The sequence below is a fragment of the Calidris pugnax genome, unplaced genomic scaffold, assembly GCF_001431845.1.
Source record: "Calidris pugnax isolate Ruff unplaced genomic scaffold, ASM143184v1 scaffold133, whole genome shotgun sequence".
Lineage (NCBI taxonomy): Eukaryota > Metazoa > Chordata > Aves > Charadriiformes > Scolopacidae > Calidris > Calidris pugnax.
In genome coordinates, this window is record NW_015090977.1 from 6,611,874 (window position 1) to 6,635,787 (window position 23,914).

The following is a 23,914-nucleotide window of genomic DNA, read 5'->3' on the forward strand; positions in this document are numbered from 1 at the left end:
CTAGGTCGGGGTCTGGGTTTGTGTCTGGGTGTAGTTGTGGGTATAGAATCATAGAACCATAGAATCCTTTTGGTTGGAAGAGACCTTTAGGATCATCAAGTCCAACTGTTGACCCAGCACTGCCAAGTTACCACCAAACCAGGTCCCTCAGCACCATGTCTGTCCATCTTTTAGATACCTCCAGAGATGGTACCTCCACCACTTCCCTAGGCAGCCTGCTCCAGTGTTTGATAACCTCTTAGGTGAATAAATTTTTCCTAATATCCATCCTAAACCTCACAGGTGCAACTTGAGGCCATTTCCTCTTGTCCCATCGCCTGTTCCTTGGGAGAAGAGACGGATCCCCCCTCACTAGAAGGGGATTGGGACTGGCTTTGGGACTAGTTCTGGGTCTGGGACTATGTTTGGGTCAGAGTCTAGGGCTAGATGTGGGTCTGCTTTTGGATTTGGGTCTGACCCTGGGTCTGGGAGTAGGTTTGGGCCTGGTTTTGGGCCTGGGTGTGACGGTGTAGGTTTGGGTCTGGGTTTAGATCTAGATCTGGGTCGGGGTCATGGTCAGGCTCAGGCTGGGCCCCGCCATCTGCCCAGCCCGGCGTAGCCCCTTTAAGGCCAGGCCGTGGCCGGCGGCTCGCGCAGCACGTCCCGGGCGCGTGCGCGGCGGGGGCGGCCCGCGCCGGGTCGCAGGTGAGAGGTCGGCAAGATGGCGGCGGCCTGAGGGGAGCGGGGCGGCGGCGATGTGGGGGCTGCTGAGGGGAGTGCGGCGGGCGGCGGCCGCCCTGGCCCTCCGCAGGGGCCTGGCTGAGGCGGCGGACCGGCGGAGCACCCGCCAGCTGAGGGAGGCCGAGGAGGCCGCCCCGATCTTCCAGTACGTGGGGAAGGCGGCCAAGCGAAAGGACCGCGTCTTCGTCTGGGGGTTTTCCTACTCGGGCGCCCTGGGCGTCCCCAGCTTCGTGAAGCCGGACGTGTGCTGGAAGAAGCCGCGGCGGATCCAACCCACGCCCTACAGGCTGGAGACGGAGGAGAAGGTGGGTGGCTTTGTTTTATCGCCACAGGGCGACCATGGCGCTGCTTCTCACACGGGGAGGGGCGGGGGGGGGCTGACCTGGGCAGGCTTCTTCCCTCAGCTTTGAAAGGCGTTAAGTAATCTCATTTAAGGACTTTGCCGCCATTCCTTTTTTTTTAAATATGCATATAATAATATAGCGGTATTCATCAGGATGATTTTTGGTATAACTACTGTAGCAGGCAGTTTGGAATATATGTATAAGCACATCTGTATTCTCTTATCTGAGGCATAAGAGAGTAAGAATGTGAAAAACATCTATTAGAGAAATAGGGCCTCACTTTCAGTGGCGTTCGGCTGCTTTCACGCTGATTAAACTGGAGGCTCTTGTTGCAAACCATGTTATTCTCTTGTCCACGTGTTTCAAATATAGTGCTCTGCTGTCCAGCTCAAAGAAGGTTAGAGCTGTTACACTGGGCTTTTGGGGGCCAAAAATTGAGTAAAATGGGTGAGTGTTATTCCCTGAATATTGCTTTGTGTGTTTTTTGTTTGATTTTGGTGTTTTGCTTTCTTTTTTTTTTTTTTTTTGTTGGTTTTTGGTTTTTTTTCTTGTAATCTTCTGCTGCTGCAGGTCAGCAAATAGGTCTTCCTGTTGGGTTTGAATGGGAATTGGAGTAACGTTGGACTTCACTCTTCAGTGATAAGCACAATGGTGTAGAGTGTTTCAGATCGTTTTTGCAAAGACCATAACACACCATGAATTTGAGCCGTATTTGGATATAGCTTAATGAAGGAGGAACGCTGATGAACAGTGTGGGGTGAAACTTGTTTTCTCTAAGCCGCATTTTAATAACTGAATGTTGTGGGCTTTGTTTGTCTTCAAAGATATCCTCTGCTGCCTGCGGTTATGGATTCACACTGCTGTCCTCTACAACCACAGACATCACCAAAGTGTGGGGCATGGGGCTGAACAAGGATTCCCAGCTCGGATTCCAGAGAAGCAGAAGAGATCGAAGTAAGGATTGAGGTGGTGTAGGGACTCTCAGGGGCACTACGGGGTACGTGTGATGTGAGAGGCTTTGGGTTAGAAGGCGTGAAAAATGTCCAGGAGGCTTTGATGTGGAGTGTGGGGCTTTGCTTTTTTGTTTTTAAAGAGGCCTTTTTTTGGAACTTAGCTGTGTTTGTGTGCTTTGTAATTAGTCAAGGTATGCATCCGTTCTGTGCACTGCACTTAAATTCTTGCCTGGATATAGTTAAAATCTAAGTAACAATTTATTCTACAGAAGTGTGTGTGTGTTGGTAAGGTGTTTGATTAGATGGTACCTCCACCACTTCCCTAGGCAGCCTGCTCCAGTGTTTGATAACCTCTTAGGTGAATAATTCATCCTAATATCCGTCCTAAACCTCCCTGGTGCAACTTGAGGCCATTTCCTCTTGTCCCATCGCCTGTTCCTTGGGGGAAGAGATGGATTCCCCCTCACTAGTAGAAGGGGACTGGGACTGGCTTTGGGACTAGTTCTGGGTCTTGTTGACCCAGCACTGCCAAGTTACCACCAAACCAGGTCCCTCAGCACCATGTCTGTCCATCTTTTAGATACCTCCAGAGATGGTACCTCCACCACTTCCCTAGGCAGCCTGCTCCAGTGTTTGATAACCTCTTAGGTGAATAATTCATCCTAATATCCGTCCTAAACCTCCCTGGTGCAACTTGAGGCCATTTCCTCTTGTCCCATCGCCTGTTCCTTGGGGGAAGAGATGGATTCCCCCTCACTAGTAGAAGGGGACTGGGACTGGCTTTGGGACTAGTTCTGGGTCTGTTGGACTATGTTTGGGTCAGAGTCTAGGGCTAGATGTGGGTCTGCTTTTGGATTTGGGTCTGACCCTGGGTCTGGGAGTAGGTTTGGGCCTGGTTTTGGGCCTGGGTGTGATGGTGTAGGTTTGGGTCTGGGTTTAGATCTAGATCTGGGTCGGGGTCATGGTCAGGCTCAGGCTGGGCCCCGCCATCTGCCCAGCCCGGCGTAGCCCCTTTAAGGCCAGGCCGTGGCCGGCGGCTCGCGCAGCACGTCCCGGGCGCGTGCGCGGCGGGGGCGGCCCGCGCCGGGTCGCAGGTGAGAGGTCGGCAAGATGGCGGCGGCCTGAGGGGAGCGGGGCGGCGGCGATGTGGGGGCTGCTGAGGGGAGTGCGGCGGGCGGCGGCCGCCCTGGCCCTCCGCAGGGGCCTGGCTGAGGCGGCGGACCGGCGGAGCACCCGCCAGCTGAGGGAGGCCGAGGAGGCCGCCCCGATCTTCCAGTACGTGGGGAAGGCGGCCAAGCGAAAGGACCGCGTCTTCGTCTGGGGGTTTTCCTACTCGGGCGCCCTGGGCGTCCCCAGCTTCGTGAAGCCGGACGTGTGCTGGAAGAAGCCGCGGCGGATCCAACCCACGCCCTACAGGCTGGAGACGGAGGAGAAGGTGGGTGGCTTTGTTTTATCGCCACAGGGCGACCATGGCGCTGCTTCTCACACGGGGAGGGGCGGGGGGGGGCTGACCTGGGCAGGCTTCTTCCCTCAGCTTTGAAAGGCGTTAAGTAATCTCATTTAAGGACTTTGCCGCCATTCCTTTTTTTTTAAATATGCATATAATAATATAGCGGTATTCATCAGGATGATTTTTGGTATAACTACTGTAGCAGGCAGTTTGGAATATATGTATAAGCACATCTGTATTCTCTTATCTGAGGCATAAGAGAGTAAGAATGTGAAAAACATCTATTAGAGAAATAGGGCCTCGCTTTCAGTGGCGTTTGGCTGCTTTCACCCTGATTAAACTGGAGGCTCTTGTTGCAAACCATGTTATTCTCTTGTCCGCGTATTTCAAATACAGTGCTCTGCTGTTCAGCTCAAAGGTTAGAGCTGTTACACTGGGCTTTTGGGGCCAAAAATTGAGTAAAATGGGGGAATGTTATTCCCTTAATATTGCTTTATGGGGTTTTCGTTTGATTTTGGTATTTTGCTTTCTGTTGTTTTTTGGTTTTTGGTTTTTTTTCTTGTAATCTTCTGCTGCTGCAGGTCAGCAAATAGGTCTTCCTGTTGGGTTTGAATGGGAATTGGAGTAACGTTGCATATCTATATTCTCTTATCTGAGGCATAAGACAGTAAGAATGTGAAAAACATCTATTAGAGAAATAGGGCCTCACTTTCAGTGGCGTTCGGCTGCTTTCACGCTGATTAAACTGGAGGCTCTTGTTGCAAACCATGTTATTCTCTTGTCCACGTGTTTCAAATATAGTGCTCTGCTGTCCAGCTCAAAGAAGGTTAGAGCTGTTACACTGGGCTTTTGGGGGCCAAAAATTGAGTAAAATGGGTGAGTGTTATTCCCTGAATATTGCTTTGTGTGTTTTTTGTTTGATTTTGGTGTTTTTTTTTTTTTTTTTAATCTGCTGCTGCAGGTCAGCAGATAGGTCTTCATGTTGGGTTTGAATGGGAATTGGAGTAACGTTGGACTTCACTTTACACCATTGTGCTTGTCACTGAAGAGTGTTTCAGATCGTTTTTGCAAAGACCATAACACACCATGAATTTGAGCCGTATTTGGATATAGCTTAATGAAGGAGGAACGCTGATGAACAGTGTGGGGTGAAACTTGTTTTCTCTAAGCCGCATTTTAATAACTGAATATTGTGGGCTTTGTTTGTCTTCAAAGATATCCTCTGCTGCCTGCGGTTATGGATTCACACTGCTGTCCTCTACAACCACAGACATCACCAAAGTGTGGGGCATGGGGCTGAACAAGGATTCCCAGCTCGGATTCCAGAGAAGCAGAAGAGATCGAAGTAAGGATTGAGGTGGTGTAGGGACTCACAGGGGCACTACGGGGTACGTGTGATGTAGGAAGCTTTGGGTTAGAAGGCATGAAAAATGTCCAGGAGGCTTTGATGCGGACTGTGGGGCTTTGCTTTTTTGTTTTTAAAGAAGCCTTTTTTTGGAACTTAGCTGTGTTTGTGTGCTTTGTAATTAGTCAAGGTATGCATCCGTTCTGTGCACTGCACTTAAATTCTTGCCTGGATATAGTTAAAATCTAAGTAACAATTTATTCTACAGAAGTGTGTGTGTGTTGGTAAGGTGTTTGATAGACAGTCTCTGTGTATGGTTTGATAGACAATGTCATGGGCTAGTTAATAAAACGATTTTGGCAACATGGTTCACTCCTGTTGCCTTTACGTCTGTAAACTAATAATTTCCTTTCCCACAGAGGTCTCTTTTTACAGTCAGTGGAATTTTGTGTGAAGTTGGGGGGGGGATATTTCAAAACTGAACTGCGTTTTGAAGGAAAACCATGTCATTCAGTTATTCTGTCTTATACCAGGCTCTCAGGCATGTTTAAGGTGATGATTTCAGTGCAGAACATTGCCACCTTCCACCTAAGACACACACAAAACCCACAAACTTTCTTTCCTTATAGATTGTTTGCCTTTAACTGTTTGAGAACACCGGTGCAGAACGTTGCCAGCTTCCACCTAAGAAACACACGAAACCCACAAACTTTCTTTCCTTATGGATTGTTTGCCTTTAACTGTTTGAGAACACCCCTCCATAAACAACTAGGGAAAACCATGTTAAAAGCAGTTTTTCTCTTTAGAGTGTATAAGAGCATAATCTAGTGCATCTGATAAGGGCAAAAGATTAAACTTTGTGAAGAAGCAAAAGAAAAATTGCAGTTACTGTGCAGAATGCTGCAGTTGCCAGTGGTGCTGCTGGTGTGCATTGCTGCTAACATGCTGTATAGATTTCCAAGAGTGTGTGTGCTTAAACAGCAGCTGCAAAAACAAGGGTCAACAGAAGCCTCCACTCCTGGTTTTAAAGGTTTCAGCTCTAATTCTGTCTTAATTCTGTAGCGCTGATGTCTCGGGAGTATCTTGTCATTTTCTTGTTTGTCATCTGATCTGCAGATTATTTTTGCCAGGGAATCCAGAAATAGGTTAAACAGTTTTGCAGTTCAAGCCCTTCTAATTGAGGGAGTGTTCAGTGTTTGGTAGGATCTGTTGACAATCCAGTGTGGATGAGTGGGAGTGATACTGCTCCGTATTTAACTTCCCACAGATAAGTTTCCTGTTGGATGTGCTGCTCGTTACTCAGTTTTACAAACTTAGTTTGGTATCTGCTAGTTCCAGCACTGTGTCCTTGTAGATCCTTCATTTCCAGGGGAATTGGCAACCTCCTGTCTTTTAGATGGTTCTATTTCATGCTCTAATTTCAGCTGTTTCTAAGTTAAGCTACTAATATTTTACTGTCACTTTCCTCTTCAGTAGCCAGCTTGTTGCCTCTTTTCTCCAAAATCCCTCAGATATGTGTGATGTTTACTACAGATCCCAGTAGCTTGTGTCACTCTGCTGGAAGGACGAGAGAGGAGAAGGTTTTTTGTGTTGTGACTTTCACATCTCTTTAGACAGATACAAACTTTGCTGCCCTTCGGTTCCTGCTGTATTTCATGTTTGCAAGCAGCCAGTGATGCACCTCCTCGCATCAAGTAGTGCCTTACTATAAAAGCGTGTGTGTAGATTTTCTGGGTTTTTATTTTCATTGAAGGCAGTGAGAACTAGTTAAAGCACTGCTATATGTGAGCAGAATGCTGCTTTCTGTCCTCTGGGATTTGATTTCACTTGTTACAGTGGCTTTCTTTGATATCAAAGCTTTTTATCTCCCCTTAACCTTTTCCCTAGTACTGATTTATGTTTTGCTGTTCTTTTTTTTTTTCCTTTTTTTTCCCAGTTGACTGTAACTGATTACGTATTCTTCAAGTTACTAAATCTTTTTTTTCCTACATAAATGTTAGATCTCTTATTCCCTGTGGAGCCAGGATAGCTAACGTTTCTTGCGTTCCTTTTTTTCTGAAAGGGCTTTTAATCTACTCTTCCTTAACTATGAATCCCTAAGATTTTTTTGTTCACCTTTCATGCTGTCTGTTTGCAGCTGCTGCTGTTGTACCTTGTTTGCAATATCCCCTGTTGCACTGAATACTTAGTTTGTGCTTGGTGTTAAGCTCTCTAGTTTAATCCAGCCTTATTCACCAAAATATTGAACATATGGCTGAAAGTCTCAGTGTCTCAGTTGTGGCCATCTGAAGCTGTAATAACATTCAGCTTCCAGGTGTGGTGGATTTTTGATTAGGCAGTAATTATTGGCTTCAACCGTCCATGTGGCTTTTAACTTCTCCCTCCACCCTGATGAAGCTCAGTCAACCCTTTTTAGTATCTTGGCTTTCTAAAATCATAGAATCATAGAATTGCCGAGGCCGGAAGGGACCTCCAAAGGTCATCTAGTCCGACCTTCCCGCAGTCAGCAGGGACACCCCCAACCAGACCAGGTTGCCCAGGGCCCCGTCAAGTCTCTCCTTGAATATCTCCAGGGATGGGGCCTCAACCACCTCCCTGGGCAACCTGTTCTAGTGCTCCACCACCCTCACAGTGAAGAAAATATATCTGCTTTTGTAACAAAATAGAAGTGAGTGTGTGTATGTACAACAGCATCAGCAAATATATGATGAATTTGTTTTGTGGAAGCTCCTAACGTTTTAAATTCCTCTCTTCCTTAAGCTAAGGGCTATGAATATGTCTTGGAACCGTCTCCAATTCCATTACCGCTGGAGAAGCCACAGCAGACTCGAGTCTTGCAGGTTTCCTGTGGGAGAGCCCATTCTCTGATCCTGACAGACAGCGAAGGAGGTACAGTATTGCTGGTGACAAGGGACACCTGACTCTGCTTTTATTCAAAGCTCTGGAACAAGGTTGTCTTCTCTCCTTTAGAGCTAGACCCTGGATGGGCTGTCTGTACTGTAGATGTGATGCAGGTAGCTGTGGGCCTGTGTGGGATTGCTCCTTGGAGGGAGAACCCTGAGCTGATAACTGCACTGAGCTCTGCTTGGCTCAGGCTGTAAATGTGTTGGAAGCTTTTTCACTACAAGTGTTGCAAAATATGGTTTGTTTATCTAGCCACAAGCCTCATTTAAGTGTAGCCTATTTGTCTTGTTCATTCAGACGTGTTTTTGAATTCAGTTTCGGTTGGCTTTGCCAATACTCCTGTGTTACTTTCTCCTTGAAGGCCCTGAGTGCTATGTTTATAAAAGCAATTAATTAATAGGCCTTTATAGAAGATCCTGTTTGTGAATTGGCTCTCCATGTCGCTGGGAATTCTCTGGTGCAGTGGCTTCGGTGCTGTGCTGGGAGATCCAGTGCTGCTTATCAGTGGGTGAGCTGGTTGGCTGGTTGATTTAACGCTCCTGTGGGAGCACAGATCTATTTCTGAGTCTCCTTGGCAACGGCAGGATGAACTAGGCAATTACTGAAAAACAGCCAATGGGCTCCAGGTACCGCTACCGTGCCTGCAACGGTATCGCTGGGATATTGTTGACTAAAATGGAATTTGAATTCACTTGAATTTAAGTGGACTTGGTTTGAAGAAAGCTTATGCCAATTTTTACAGTACTGTGCTCAACCTTTCGTACTGGGGATTGCATAACCATATTTTGTGTACCTGAAAAGAGGTTTTCAGGGGATTGGACAGTAATAAAACCAGTGCATTTTATCACTGTTTTTCAGTTTTCACCATGGGGAACAATTCTTATGGACAGTGTGGCCGGAAGGTTGTGGAAGATGAAACTTACAGGTGAGAATCCAAAGATCCTGAACTTCCTTAATGTTAAAAATGTAATACATGCAAACAATGCTGCAGAAAAAAAGCTGAAGATGGGAAAAATTTGGTAGTGTAAGGATGCCGTTTAAGGTTAAGGAGTATGAGAACAGGCTTTTGTGCTGCAGGCATCACATAAATGGCCTGGCTTTAAACCCAGGCTGGGCACGAGCGCTCTTACCTCATTCACAAGAGACAGAAAGGTGTCAGCATGTGACAGTTTTCACAGGGCATAGTGAGAAAACCCAGCCTTCATAAATTGCTTGAGGTAATTGGTGTTAGTCAGTCTTTCTCCCTTTAGCCTCTCGGAGTGCAAGTGCTATTTCTGAGAGTGTTAGAAATGCCATTTAATGATGAAAGAGGCATCCTTTTGTCAAATCTCTTTGCTGTAACTGCCTTTGAATCTGTAGTGCTTTTCCTTTCCAGGGCTTTTGCGGGCCACACCAAAGCATGTTCTCACAACTCTCTGTAAGATAGTAGCGATGTAAGTGGATACTGGGAATATGTTGAAAGTTACTGATTCACTGGCAGGGCCTAGAAGAGATCTTGTAGAGTTCAAGAAAATAGTTGTAATTTAGCTAGCTTTTTTTTTTTTTTTTGCATCGATACTGGAAGTTAGAGACAGAATTGTTAATAAGTCCTGTTTTTTGTGAAAGAATGACACGGATGTTAACATTACACTTTGTGCTCTGGGATATCTGGTTAATCTCTAGTTAAATGTAGTGTTTATATAGGTGCTGCAGTATTATCTTGTGTCTGTGCTCGTTCTGGACTAGGGAGCATGTTTGAGGACTGGTTCCACCCCCAGTTCCCACGAGGGAATACATGAGGTTATATTTTAAAAGTGATATTTCTCGACTTCTTAAATAAGAGAATGCAAAATTATTTTTCTTCTTTGTGCAGTAGTTTAACAGTGGAACTATGCTTCTTGAATATATAAGAGAACATGTGAAAGAATCTCTCTTCTTGTAACAGCAAAGTGGCTTTCAGTAAAGGCAGGTCTGCCTTCGTGTTTTTCGGTTGCAGTCCTCTGAAATCCTCTGTGTTGCCTTTTCTCTTCTCGGTGGCTGTTTGGTGGTGTCCAGTGAAAGCCATCTAATTCATCAGCTGAAGGAGTTTGACAGCAGAGTTGTCCAGGTAAGAGGATCATCTGAATTGAATTCTGAAGTTGGATTGAAAACTGGCTTCACAGCCAAGCTCAGAGGGTGGTAATCATTGGGCCGAAGTCTAGTTGAATGCCAGTAACTAGTGGTGTATTCCAGGGGTCAATACTGGGTCCAATCCCATTTAACATCTTCACTAAGGACCTGGATGATGGGGCAAGTTGGCAGATGTCATGAAACTGGGAGGAGTGGCTGGTACACCAGAGGGTGGTGCTGCCCTCCAGAGGCTGGAGAAGTGGGCTGACATGGACCTCATGAAGGTCAGCAAGGGGAGTCTTGCACTTGGGGAGGAACAAGCCCAAACTGGGACACAGGAGGTTCCCTGTGAACATCGAGAAATGCTTTTTTTAACCGTGACTGACACAGGTTGCCCAGAGAGGTTGTAGAGTCTCTCCCTCCATGGAGGTATTCAAAAGCCATCTGGGTGTGATCCTGGGCAACTGGCTGTAGGTTGCCTTACTTGAGCAGGGGGGGTTGGAGCAGATGACTTCCAGAGGTTCCTTCCAAACTCAACCAGTCTGTGATTCTGTAATGAGGAGAAAAAAAAACAACAAAAAAACAAAAACAAACTCAGTATGCAAATCATTCAGTTGAAGCTCTTGGAAATAATGAGGCCATCTACGGTTGCTTGTAAAAAGCTCAAGGTGGCCTTCACAGAGCAGATGCAACTGGCAGTGCAGGGTCTGAACTTTCTGAAGAACTTGATGGGAATGCCAGTGCAGCGTTTGCTGGCTTGACTTCTAGGTAACACCTGCGTGGCAGGGAGGTCATTCTGGGGCCTCATTTCTTCCTGGACTGATTTGTTCACTCTTACATCACTTGGGAACTGTTTTATTTTGAGTTTAATCTTCCCCATTTCGAAAGTGAGCTGTGAGTCCACTTAGAGTAGCCGTTGTTTCCCTAGGGCAGGTTTCTAGGAGAACAAGGGACTGCAGAGCAGTATCAATGCCACCAAGCCTGCACGTGGCTGCAGTTTTTCCAGACCCAGGAGCAGTTTGTTAGTACCTCTGTGGCACTGTAGCAGTACGCTGTGGGCAAACGTCGCTCCTGTTCCATACAGCATCCTAGAAAACAAGGGTTATTCATTCAAGTCCGAGTGATGGGACTGTGCTGTGGTACACCCTAATGATGTTTTGAATTAAGCTTGTAAACTTCTGTTTGGATTTTTCATTATTTTATTTTTTTTTCAAGGGCATTGAATAATTGGTACCTGTTTGTACTTTGATTATAGCAGCTATGTGCTTAATATTCTTGGTAGTCAATCCCTTTAACTTGTGGATTAAATCCCTTTAATCTTTGGCTAATTTTTAATGTCTGCTTTTGAAGATCTTGGCTTTAATTCATGCCAAGCCTGTGGCAGACATGATTGCTAGTTCAACATAAATGTCAATTTGAGAACAGATGTGTTCCTAGAGCACTTACATGGCAAGGAATCAATAGCAGTTTGTAGCTGGCATTGAGAGCCATGTGGTAGCACTCTGGGAAGGGAGATCTCATTGCTGGTTTATTGTTTTGCGCTGCTGAATCGAGCTTTCTGTTAACTAGGCCTTGGTTTAGATCTCAGAAAAAAAAAAAAAATCAACTGCAGCATCACTTTCCACAAAGAAAATTCTGCTGGTTTCTGTGCTGTATCGTGCTGTTCTTAGCCTTCCCTGTCTGCGGAGCTGTGTGATCTGGAGAGAAAGGTCAAAATCTGAGCTGACGGGCATGGTAGAGATTGATTGCTCAAGTTGTCTGCCAGTAATGCTTCATTAAATCGGTTCTGAACACGTGACCTTTCCTGACCAGCTCTGGCTTTTTGTTTGTTGCAGGTTGTGTGTGGGCAGGACCACAGTCTCTTCAGAACCAAGAAAGGCGCAGTCTATGCGTGCGGATGGGGAGCTGATGGGCAAACAGGTAGGAGCTCAGCTCTGCTTGTGTTTCAGTCGATTGATGAATGTGCAAGCTCTTCTGATTCAGAGCTTGGGGTGTGTATGTGTTGTGCGTGTGCAGACAGAAGGCGGCTGGTATGTTTCCAGCTGTGTGCAGATGTTCTCAATACTCTTGTGTCACCAAACTGAGACAAACCAGTTTGTTTTTAGGGGAGCTTTGGGATGCCACGCTGGCAGTCCAAGCGTGCAGTCTGAGGAAGATGTGTCTACTGTTTGAAGCTTCTGAGGGGCTGTGAAAGTATCACAGGAAGGTTAGCTTCCCTGTTCTGTGCGGGGTTTTCCCTCCTGGTTCTCCTGTCAGGATCTGTTTTGCTTCTTTCTTGCTCCTTTTGCAAGAAGACAAGACACTGCTGGTTTGTGACACTTCACCTCAGTTGGGCTATCTGCTTTCTCAGTTGATTACTGCTTTCTCAAACCCTTTGATCCATGCAGACAAGAGAGCTGAGGGCCTAGACTGTTTTCCAGGTGTGATTGTATAAAATTGTTTTGCTCTCTAGAGAGGTAGCCTGGGCTGGTAGAACTGGTGTTTGTGGCTGCCTGTCCATTGAAGCAGGTAGTTAAGAGATATGGACAGAAGGATTTATTGTGGAGGGAGAAAAATTCATCATATCTCTCTTTTCAGGTCTTGGACACTATGATATCACCAGCGTGCCTACTAAGCTCCGTGGTGACATTGCTGGAGTGAACATTATCCAGGTCTCCTCCTATGGGGACTGTTGCCTGGCTGTTTCAGATGAGGGAGACGTCTTTGGCTGGGGAAATTCAGAATACTTGCAGTTGGCATCTGTCACAGAAACAACACAGGTCAGTTGGCCCAGGGGCATGCTTTTACATGTTTGGGTTCTGCTGCTGTGCATAGAGTTTAAAATTACACACTTCTCCCTGCTCTGGGTTCTTTTGACAGCAGTATAAATCAATATAAACTAACGCCACTAGCAAGCTGGTTTTACCTATGCTTACAAACCCAATCTGTCAGAAATGGTTGTATAGCTGTAGGGCAGTGTGTTTCCCAGCTATTGATAGGCAAAGGCTTGTGTCACCTCATTTGGCATGTTTGTTAGTGTGTTATAAAGGAAGAGTACACCCCGTGTTCTCCTTTCCCCATCCCATGGACTCTGCACCAAATCGAGATCCAGCTGGAGTTCTTGTGCTGGTTTCAGGATGGGAATTAACATTTTGGCTGGCTAATCTAGAATTTCAGGTGGTCCTGCTTTGGGCATGGAGCTGGTCCAGATGACCTTTGGAAGTCCCTTCCAATCAACCCACATGTTGATGAATTTTTCACGAACAACCTTAGTAGGTTTATAGCTGAGTCTTAAACAAATCCCAGTGTCTCACAGATCAAAGTTTTTTGGAGCAAACTTATGTGGGGCAAAAATATAATGCTGACTGGACACTAAGCATTGTAGTACTGAGGTAATTAGGCAGCTGGTCTTCTCTTACAGTTAGTGTAGGAAATGGAGTCAGGGAATTAATTAAAACTCAAGCTATTCTTGGCAGAAGGCTAAGAGCAGACAATTCCATTAGTATGGCTTTAGTAAAATACATACCTTTGTTTCCCTCCTGATGTATCTTTAATGTAGGGCTAATTACTGAGACCTGTTAGGCCTAAAAACAGTGAGCAGGTGAAGTAGTACAGTAGTCTCCTGGCTGGCTGGAGGTCAGAGGGGTCTGAACTGGATGAATGGCACAAAGCAGGAGTTCTAGGTACAATATAGACAAAGGTGAGATTGTGGAATAGCAGAGTTGGATATTATCTGTGAAGTCCAAGGTCACTGTTTACACGTGTCAAGCCGTGTAGGTTTCTGTTGTGTTGAACAGCACCAAATAAGAGTGGTGTTTTTTTTTTCCACTATGTTAAAAAATGCCACTGCAGACCAGATTTTTAGTGATCTTGTCCATTGTGAAAACTTGCAAATAGGCTCACCTATTGACTTTCTGTTGTATCTGACACAGAGAGCCAGGGATATAAGCAGGCATTAAGCATTCCTGACTTTGTTGCCAGGCTTTCCAGTGGGTAACTTTTTCCACTTTGTCCACACTTATTGAATTTCCTTTAGTTTTTTTTAAACGTGGGACTTGCATTCATTCTGTTATTCAGGCAATAACGGTTGGCCGTATCCTGGATCAGTAATTCAGCGTGTGTAAGCTCTAACCAGAACTAGAGAACAGGCATCTAGTCTGCAGTTTACCTTGTCTCTAACAACTCTCATGCACCCTCACACAGGTGAATGTTCCCAGACATTTGCCGTTCAAGATTGGAAAGATAAAGGAGGCTGCATGTGGAGGGACTGGCAATGTTGTGCTGACGGGTGAGTTCGCTTTTACGGTTCTCCTCTTAGTGCAGTGCCATGCAGGAGGTGGATTTAACATCGTGGAGCGAGCATCTTGTTTAATGGAAGCAAGAAAGTTCTGTCTGTTACGAAGAAAGCCGGGAAACTGAGAACCCTGTGATTTCAGAATGTATTGGGGGGGTTATTTTCACCACTCGCAGAGCATCGCTTCTAGTGTGTGCTGTTGTGAAGACGAGAACAAGAGCATCGTTGCTGCTTGTGGTTCTGCTCACACGGGCTTTGTGTGGCCTATAATGAAGATGGATATAGGGAGGAAGTAAGGCAACACTTGAGAGAAAGAAGAGCCCTTCAGACTCAATATAAACCTGACATGTAAATAAATCTTGATAAACTAGGCTGGAAAGCAGAGAGTTCTGAAAAACAAACTCTGCAGCAGGCTTCGTAGTGAATGCTTTTTTGGATTGCCAGTGGCAGGGGAGCACAGCTTGGAAGTCACTGAGTAAAAGAATGAGGGAGAGGATTGTACTACGTTTGTGAAGGATCATCTCAAGGAAGATGTTCATATATATATATATCTATGATGCAGCTGTGGTGACAAGATGTTTGTGCTTTTAGTGTGAAGGAAGCAGAGCTATCAGACACAGCAACTTCCTCTGTCTTGTGTTGTCCAACTGCTGCCTTTCCCAGGCACCCAGTTGAAGGCAGGACGCCAGGCAGAGCCACTGGCCCACTGCTGGTTTGGCTGTGCCTCAAAGGAAAAAGCAGTGATGATAAAACACTCACCCCCTGTCCCATCAGTCAGTACGCTGAAGTATTTTATCCAGCCCACGCTGTGTTGGCATTATTTCCCTGTGAAGCTTGATCTGCTTGCACAGCTTAAGAGGGGGGAAAAAAAAAAGGGCCTTTGGATGGGAATGCATTGTTTGCAAATTTTAAATAATCAAAAGGTGCTAGACTGCTTGGGGAGAAAGGAAAATACCCCTTTGGATCTGATTAACTCTTGGTCATGGCATGAATTTCACAAGCACAGACTTTCTTACAGAATGTGTTCTTATTGTAATGCAGAAGAAGGAAATGTTTTTGTCTGGGGATATGGAATTCTTGGGAAAGGACCAAACCTAACAGAGACAGCAGTGCCAGAGATGATCCCACCCAGCCTTTTTGGCTGGTCAGACTTCAATCCGGATGTCCGTGTTGCTCACGTTCGCTGTGGCCTCAGCCAGTTTGCGGCACTGACAAGTAAGTTTCCAGTCCTACTGTCATGGAGAAGTCACATTGCAGTATATTTGGCAGTTAAAAGAAAAACAGAAAAAAGCACCCATCTCTTCCTAAACTTAAAGCACACTGGAATGCAACAGAAGGGGCTGGCAGCACATTTACAGGTGTTGGCATGGTTTCTAACATAGGTACTGTGCTAACTTAGGCTTTAATTGACAAAATGTTATTCTGCTGAAGCAAACAAAAAAAATTCTCTCAAATAGGAAGCCTGGGAAGGTTTTTTCATGTCCTCATACAGAATAAGTCAGTCAGTTGTACTTTAGAATAAGCAGGAATTTATGTGAAAAGCGAACAAAGTAAAGGTGAATCTAAACTGGAGCTGGATGGCAGAGTTTCTTGGCTCTTCTGGCCAACGGAGCGAGCAATCTGAGGTGGGAAGATCCACACATTTAACACGCAAAGGGTGCATGTTATATTAATATTCTGGTATGTACACCCTGTAGTTGATACCAGCCTTTAAAGGAAGCTTTGAATTGAAAGCCTTTTAAAAATGTGCAGCAGAGGGCAGCAACACAGAAAAACCATGTAATTGGTAGTGAAAGTAATAGTTTGCTAATGAAAAGTGCCAGGTGCTCGGTCCTTCTTGGAGAAGTGGTTGGTGTGTGTGACACTACCAGTCTGCTTACAGGGTGCTTGTAACTGGTCTCCCACTGGTATTCAGGAAGCTTTAGAAACTGCATTCCAATTTAAATTGTACTGATGTCATAGATTATGTTTTGGTTGTCTCTGCTGTGGGGTTAATCTGAACGCTTCTGAGATCTACATATTTTGCTGAGGAGCTTAAAAGTCTCCATCTCTGTTGAACACTGTCTTTTTTCTTTTCCCTAGTTGTCATTAGGAGGTCACTTATGTCAGGCAGCTGAATAACCAGTCCCCAGGTGGTGGTGTGGGACAGATTTCACTGCCTTGCTTACCTGTTTTGCTCTGCTGATAGCTGATGCGGGTCACCTTCTAATTGTCTAACTTCCAGCACAAATTATTCATTTCACTACAAACGATTCCCTGGAATCTCTTCAGTCACCTCTAATTGTCTACCTTCCAGCACAAATTATTCACTTCACTACAAACGATTCCCTGGAATCTCTTCTGCTGTGCTCTTTCTTCAAATAAAATTCCAAAGCAACAGCTGTAAGAGGGGGAAGCAGAGACTTGTGCCCAAAACTTGCTGCTTGTCCTGCTCATTAGGCATCATTTTCCCCAAGCACAAGTACATTTATTGTATTTGGAACTGAACTCGATGGCTTTCATTCTGCAGTGTATAACCCTTTATACACCCAGAAGCACTGTAGCCGCACTTGCAACATCACAAATAGAATTCTTCCCTTTTAATGACTCTACCCTATTTTTATTCTCTTTTTTTGCCCTGTATAGACAGAGGAGAACTGTTTGTATGGGGCAAGAATCTAAGAGGGTGCCTGGGAACGGGAAGGATGGAAGACCAGTATTTCCCATGGAGGGTAAGGATGGTAATATTAAGGCTGAGAGTGTATTCTTTAGCTAGTCTTTGTTTTCCTGAGGATAAGGAATATCATTTGCTGTGTAGTTTTGTTGAGTAATTTTGAAAGAACTGGAAGCCTGAGATAACTGTAGAACTGCTTCGTTTTCTTTGCATAGCCCACTTAGGCATAGGGGTATTCAGTAAAGTTGGTTTTTTTGTCTGCTATTTCAGTATTGATTTTACGTCCCAAAGCAACATCTGGTGCTGTGCCATCACATCAGAACAGTTCTATCTCCCTCCTGTCCACAGTCTTCTACCTGCTACCCCTTACTGCCTCTTCCCTCCCCTGCAAAGTAAACCACCAATATTGGTCATCTGTGACCCAAAAGACTTGCATTACACATCTAAATTAGGTGAATGTTTTGGTCGTGGTGGTCAGACTGTAGTGGCAGCAGGTCCACACGGCAGTGGGCTTCCTTCCCTGCTCCTCTTCCAAGTCAAGCAGCTATGGTGGTGGGTCACTGGACTGACTCTGTAGTTACTGCAGGAGGTCCTCAGCCACTGAACTGTTTTCATAGCTGTTTTGCAACACTTCCACTCCCTTCTCTCAGATGGCTCCAAGAGCCAGACGCTGTGGGTGTAGAAAGAGTCTTTGGCTCTGGAGTTGAGCACTCAGCCTAACAGATGTTCCCCCTCTCCACGAAGGCCAAGTAGGAGAGGAGGGAGGCAATCAGTTGGACCACCCTGGAGTCCCTTTCCATGTGTCTGAACTTGCAATGGATGTTTCTTTAGCATGCTTTCTTCTTTTAAAAATGAACAAAAAAAGACCAACTCTGGAGCGTTGCCTAAAATCACACTGCTTTGGCTGAGTGGAGTTTCTGAATTCACCAAGTGTGGCACATCCAAGTTTCCCCAAGTGTAGACATTGAGGTTTATGCTCCTTCAGACAGCCAACTCTTGTCTGACACTAGAATCATAGAGTGGTTTGGGTTGGAAGGAACCTTAAAGATCATCTCATTCCACCCTGCTCTGCCATGGGCAGACACCTCCCACCAGCCCAGGTTGCTCCAAGCCCCCTCCAACCTGCCCTTGAACCCCTCCAGGGATGGGGCAGCCACAGCTTCTCTGGGCAACCTGGGCCAGGCTCTCACCACCCTCACAGCAAAGAAGTTCTTCCTAATATCTAATCTCAATCTCCCCTCTTTCAGTTTAAATCCATTCCCCCTCATCCTGTTGCTCCACTCCCTCATAAAGAGTCCCTCCCCAGCTTTCCTGGAGTCCCCTTTAGGTACTGGAAGGGGCTCTAAGTTCTCCCCAATGACCTTATTGTCTCGCTACTTTGGCAAAGTACCAAAGCAAGGGCAGTTACCAGGATACTTGTCTGTCACCTCCTGCCCTAGGACTGGTCATCTGTCCTCTCCCTTAGCTTTAAGGAAAAACTTGCATGGGTTTTTGAGGGGGGCAAGGAAGCCTCCCTCAAGAGGCTTCTGCTTTCCTTGAGGTTGCAGTCAGCTTTAGGTGAAAAAGCTCTAACTTTAGCAGTGAGTGAGCTGCCGTAGGCCCAGCTGAGCTTTTGCCTTGTTCCCATCCTTGCTGATGAGAGCAGAGTCAAATCCTTGTGGTGCTCGGGCAGATCCTCTGCCTTCTCTCTGGATTGCTCTCTGTTTGGTTGTGCTGTTTCTGCTGCTGAACAGATGGGCTGAGGCTACAGTCCCCTCGCAGTGTGCTGGTGAGCCCTCTCTTGCTGTCCTTCCAAAGCTTTACGTGCCTCCGTGAAGGGAGATGGGGAATATTTCACAGCTCAATGCACAAGCGTGGCTGGTGCTGAATCTTGCTTTGTCTGGGTTTTCAAGATGGCACTTTCATTGGTGCAAGTCCCTGTGAAGCCAGCTGGTGTGTTTAGCAGAAGGAAGGTGAGAAATAGGAAATAGGAGGTGCAAAGAGCAAGCTTTGAGAACTAATCCCCTCCTGTGTGTCTGATCCAGGTGACTGTCCCCGGTGAGGTGGTGGATGTTGCATGTGGAGTGGATCATATGGTGAGCCTGGTTAAGTCTTTTACCTAGTAGTGCTGCTGGGCCTCGGCACTGTGCGGAGAAGATGTGGGGGACTTGGTGACGAGCTTCTGGGAAAGGAAGATTCATTCCATCAAGGCAAATGACTGAGCAGAGACAACCATAGCAGAGCCTGGGTCTGGTGTCACCTCTGCGTTGTTGAAACGCTCCGGTCTGGCTGCAGGAAGGAAGCACATTCCCTGAAGAGAGTGGAAATGCAAGGGAGTGATTTGGCCAGTTCGTGATGAGCTCCCAAAGAGTCTGAGGCCCAGCCTCAGCTGTAAGTCCCTCTTGTGCCTAAGGATGAAGAGCATCTCCCTCAGGGAAGACCACGAGGTGAAATCTATAGCACAGGACACTCGTTTATGGACACTGTCCCTGTCACCAGTTCTGTGGTGTCAGCGTTGGGCTGAGCCAAACTATTTCTCAAGGGAAAGTGTTGGTGGTTTTTTTTTGGTTTTTTTTAATATATATATAACTATTTTTTTATGTGGAAGAAAGAAGAGAGTGGAAATGCAAGGGAGTGATTTGGCCAGTTCGTGATGAGCTCCCAAAGAGTCTGAGGCCCAGCCTCAGCTGTAAGTCCCTCTTGTGCCTAAGGATGAAGAGCATCTCCCTCAGGGAAGACCACGAGGTGAAATCTATAGCACAGGACACTCGTTTATGGACACTGTCCCTGTCACCAGTTCTGTGGTGTCAGCGTTGGGCTGAGCCAAACTATTTCTCAAGGGAAAGTGTTGGTGGTTTTTTTTTGGTTTTTTTTAATATATATATAACTATTTTTTAAAAAAAAAACAAAGTCCTGCTGGCTGTAGGAGTCCAGCACAGCTGTCCTTGGTGCCCACCACCGAGGCCCTGTTCAGGTGGAAGCGGGATGCGCAGCCGGTGGCCCGGGGGCAGAGCTGTGCTTATCCCAGCCCGTGGCAGCCCCTCCTCCCAAGACTGAACGCCCAAGGAACACGTCTGTTACACTGGAAGAGTGAGAAATTGTTTTCGGGGGGAAAGCACTGTTAAATAAGACAGCGTGGAAGGATAAATCACAGGCTGTCTCGCTGCCCTTGCTGTGGAAGGACAGATTGATGGTGGCAGTAGCCAATCTCCTGTATTTATGGAGGCAGGCTGGAAACAAAGCTCCCTCTTTGCTACTTGCGGGTCAAGTACTTGCTCATCAAGCACTTCTGTCTTCACGTGCTGATCACAAACTGCTGCCTTTGATTTTTTCTGGGGAGTCCCTGTGCTCTTTCTGTCTTCAGGGGCATGGTGGCTCCCAGTTTGGAAGAACCCTTTAAGATGGGCCAGGCTTTTTGGCAGTGCCTGGTGGGGGAAGCAGAGCCTTGTTTCTTGGTACCTTCGTAGCAGAGAGGTTGTGGTGAGTGAGTTTAGGACGTGGGGAGCTGATGGAGATGGGACGCAGCAGCTGAAGGTGCCTGTAGCAGGCACTTAGCGAATCCCACACTGAAGTGTGGGGAAGCTGTCTGTTTTGAAATACTCCAGACATCAGGCAGAGCTGTATAATTTCTCTCTGTGTGGGATACTTCTACTGTGTAAATTATTTTGGCAAAATCCAAGCTGATATATTTTTAATAAAGTGATTATAAAGTCTTTATCGGTAGTAACGGGAATATTCTTGAGCTTGACTTCACACACGGACTGCTCTGTCTTGCACTCTGCATTTAAACTCGAGCAATTTGGGTAAAAGTGATGTGACAGAAAACCTCTTCTGTTGGCTGAGACACCTCTGCCCTGCAGGACTGAGCCCGTTGCAGGCAGGTACCATATCCACAGGCCCAGGGGACAACACGAGTGCATGTTTTGGCTCCGTTACCTGAAATTCTACATGAAATCTGTTGTGCAGTTGCCAGAACTCGGAGGGTAAACTTTGCCGTGATGAATTAAGTCTTTAAGATCTTTGCATAAAATGTAAGAAAGGTTAAACAAAGTAATAGACAGAAATACAGACGTAGAAACACAGAAATAGAGATATGTCTATGAGTTGTTAACGTTGCTGTGTAACTGGTGTTGCAGTGGTGGGGTGAGGCAGAACAAGCAGAAGGCTACTGTTAAATTGTGACAGACCTTCACTGCTGTGTTTCCAGAAGCATTAGCTTTAATTTAGACTTTATTCTATATGTGACTTGGGCAACTTGAGCAGGCCAAATGTGGCTTGTTGGCCTCATGGGAGTAGCTCTGCCCTTTTAACATGAGGACACTTGTTAAAGCATTGAAAACAAATAGAAAAAAAAAACCCCTATGGTAAGAGAAGTGTTACAAACAATTCCCTGGGGGGTGTTGCTGTTTGAGGGGGGCTGTCTGGGGGGGCTGGGGAGCACTGCAGGCTTTGAGCTGCTCTTGTTTGCAATTTTGTCCTGATGCCACTCGGGGCTGGGCCTTTTGGATGAGAATTAATGCCGTGTCGTACCTGGTTGTGTTGCAGTCTTGCTGTGCAATAAATTGCAAAATCTGCGTGTTAATTAGATGCCAGCAAGGTCTTTAGCCCTAAGTAGAAGCCGTTTTATGGCTTAATGCAGTGGGAGTGTTTGGCTGTGGGCATTCTCTACCTCGCTGTTTGGTGGGAACAAGGCAGAGAGCCTAAGGTCTGGCAAACACCAGCACTGACCCTTCTTTTGGTTAAAGGGGGGTGTGTGGGGGGGACACCTTTGGCCTGGTGCCCACCACTGCCCCTACATCAACAGGACAGGGGGAAAAAATATGACAGGAAGCTTGAGGGTCAAGATAAGGACAGGGAGGTCACTTCCCATTTACCTTTGTGGGCAAAAGACTTGGGGAAATTAATTTATTGTTGGTGAAACAGCAGGATAATGAGGAATAAGAACAAATCTAAAAACGCCTTTTCTCCCACCCCCTCTCTTCTTCCCTGGCTCAACCTTCCTCCTGAGTTTCCTACCTCCTCTGGTTCTTCTGTGGTGTCTGCGTGGTGGTTTCTGACATGTTCTCACTCCTCTCTCCCAGATGCTGTTGTGCAGCAGTTTTTCCCCCCTTCTTCTGTATGTTATCACAGAGATGTTATCACCATTGCTGGTGGGCTCAGCCTTAGCCACTGGTGGGTCTGTCTTGGAGCTGGATGGAACTGTCTCTGCCTGACATCGGGGCAGCTCCTGGTGTCTTCTTGCAGAAGTCACCCCCGCTACCAAAACCCTGCCACCCAGTACGAGTGGGTATTGCTGAAATGGTTTGATCCAAGAGATGGGACTAGAGCATGGCCAGAGCCATCACCGAGGCCGTGGCAGGAGTTGTTTCATTCTTCATAGCGTCTTGTACTATGGGCAAAGTTAGATGTGGCCTGAGAGGGAGCTGGCGATGGGCCTGGGGGCTGTGTATTTGTGTTTGTGTGTCCAGAGCCATCACCGAGGCTGTGGCAGCAGTTGTTTCGTTCTTTGTAGCATCTTGTACTATGGGCAAAGTTAGACATGGCCTGAGATGGAGCTGGGGGCTGTGTATTTGTGTTTGCTCAACAGTTTTGTGGAGGGGCCAGCGTGCAAAGTGGGCTCTGGTCCATAAAGATCACCAGGAGGAAAACCCTCTGGAAAAAGATCAAGTTTATTTTCCCACTTTGATCCCTTGGCCTTGTCTGCTCTCCTTGGGGGCTGCGCTGCTCTGGTTTGTGTGCTGGGAGCAGCTCAGGGTCCCGTGAAGGGCATCACCACCCCCCCAGCACACACAAACAGCACCCCCTGCTCCCTGTGGGTCCATCCCAGGGCTGGATGGGCTTCAACAGCACCTTGGAAATTCCCCACCCCAAAACACACACAAACAGCACCCCCTGCTCCCTAAGGGTCCATCCCAGGGCTGGATGGGCTTCAACAGCACCTTGGAAATTGGGGAATGCGGAGACAGGGAATGAGCTGGGTCCAAACATATTTGGAGTTTGGTGATGGGACTTTTGGATATAAGAAAACCCGAGAATGTGGATGAAACTGTCTGGGCCAGGCCCTAATTAACAGCTTTCCTGCGGCAGCGCCCTTCCCCGTGCTGCTCTGTATCTAGGAAATTACTAAAACAAATGTTTTCTTTAAGGAAAAAAGGCTCAGAAAATAGAAAAATAAATACATTCTTTCCCCTGCCATCTCTTACCTCTCAAAGGCAGGCACAGCCTGGGAGGTTGTGGTCCCCTGTGACCGATGGGCCAGGGTGGTGCAAGAGCCCTGCCTGGTGTAACGACCCCGGGTCGTTACGGGCACACGCTGGAAGGCAACTTTGCATCATTTTGTCCTTCAAAGTGCAGCAAATCAGCCAGCCCAAAATATACCTGCATCCCTAAATATACCTGCAGGGAGGGAGGGCGGGGGTGCAGGCCAGGGACGCGCACGGGGAGCAGCTCGAATTAGAACTAAAATAACCTACTTGATTTCGCATTGATTAGCAAGAGTAATTTGCCCTCCAAACAGCACCGCGCTGGCGGCTTTGGCTTAAAATAGCCTTGAAAGTGCTCCAGGACGAGCCGCTCGCGCCGAGCCCTGGTCACGTATAGCTCCAAGCGTGGGGGAGCAGGGCCCAGACACCTCACCAGCACCTGGGGGGCTGCAGGAGGGGAGGGAGGGAGGTCTGTGCCCAAATTCCCCCGTGCCAAGGGGCTTTCCACAACTCCCTCCAGCCCCTGGGCTCCAGGGACTGGGCTCATCCATGGGCAAACTGGGAACAGAGCGCGCGAAAGCCCATAAACCAGACTATTTTAGGCACCTGCTACATTACAGCAAACTCTTTTTCTCTGCAGGAGCCTTCAAAAACAAATGACTCAGAGAACTAATAATTAGCCCGAAGCATTCAAAATACTCCTGAAATGATGTTACTTCGTCATCAGTTATCAGGAGCTATTTTTGTAGTGTTATTTTTTTGCAAGGGGCTGGAGCCTCTTCCCCAGCCCCTCCCGCACAAGGGCATGTGTTTGGGCAGGTAAAGTTAAAAAAAAAAAAGCAAAGTAATGGTAAAAACCTCTTAGTGTGTGCAGTGCTTTTAGTTTAGTTCCAGTTTAACAGCCCAAGTCCTGAGTATTTACCCTAAGACACCAGTTGTGTTTGTGGGCAGCTGCGGGCAGAGCTGAGATTCTATGACAGTGTGCCTGTTGCTTTTAATTTG

The 23,914-nt window shown here is 46.7% G+C and overlaps 1 protein-coding gene across 2 annotated transcripts; it reads left to right on the forward strand.

The window, feature by feature from the left end:
* Window positions 1–699: 699 nt before the first annotated feature.
* Window positions 700–19,323, forward strand: WBSCR16 (Williams-Beuren syndrome chromosome region 16). 2 transcript variants are annotated; one of them, XM_014953397.1, is made up of 13 exons: window positions 700–962; window positions 3,036–3,062; window positions 3,402–3,452; window positions 4,683–4,812; window positions 7,573–7,701; window positions 8,575–8,641; window positions 9,751–9,802; window positions 11,640–11,724; window positions 12,382–12,563; window positions 13,987–14,071; window positions 15,119–15,292; window positions 16,703–16,788; window positions 18,755–19,323. In XM_014953397.1, the coding sequence occupies exons 1-13, from the start codon at window positions 735–737 to the stop codon at window positions 18,830–18,832; spliced, it is 1,374 nt and encodes a 457-aa protein (XP_014808883.1). In that variant the 5' UTR covers window positions 700–734; the 3' UTR covers window positions 18,833–19,323. The 2 variants fall into 2 exon arrangements, with proteins under 2 accessions (XP_014808883.1, XP_014808882.1); XM_014953396.1 differs by lacking the exons at window positions 3,036–3,062; window positions 3,402–3,452; window positions 4,683–4,812 and adding an exon at window positions 1,889–2,018 and having other exon boundaries at window positions 700–1,025.
* Window positions 19,324–23,914: the final 4,591 nt, after the last annotated feature.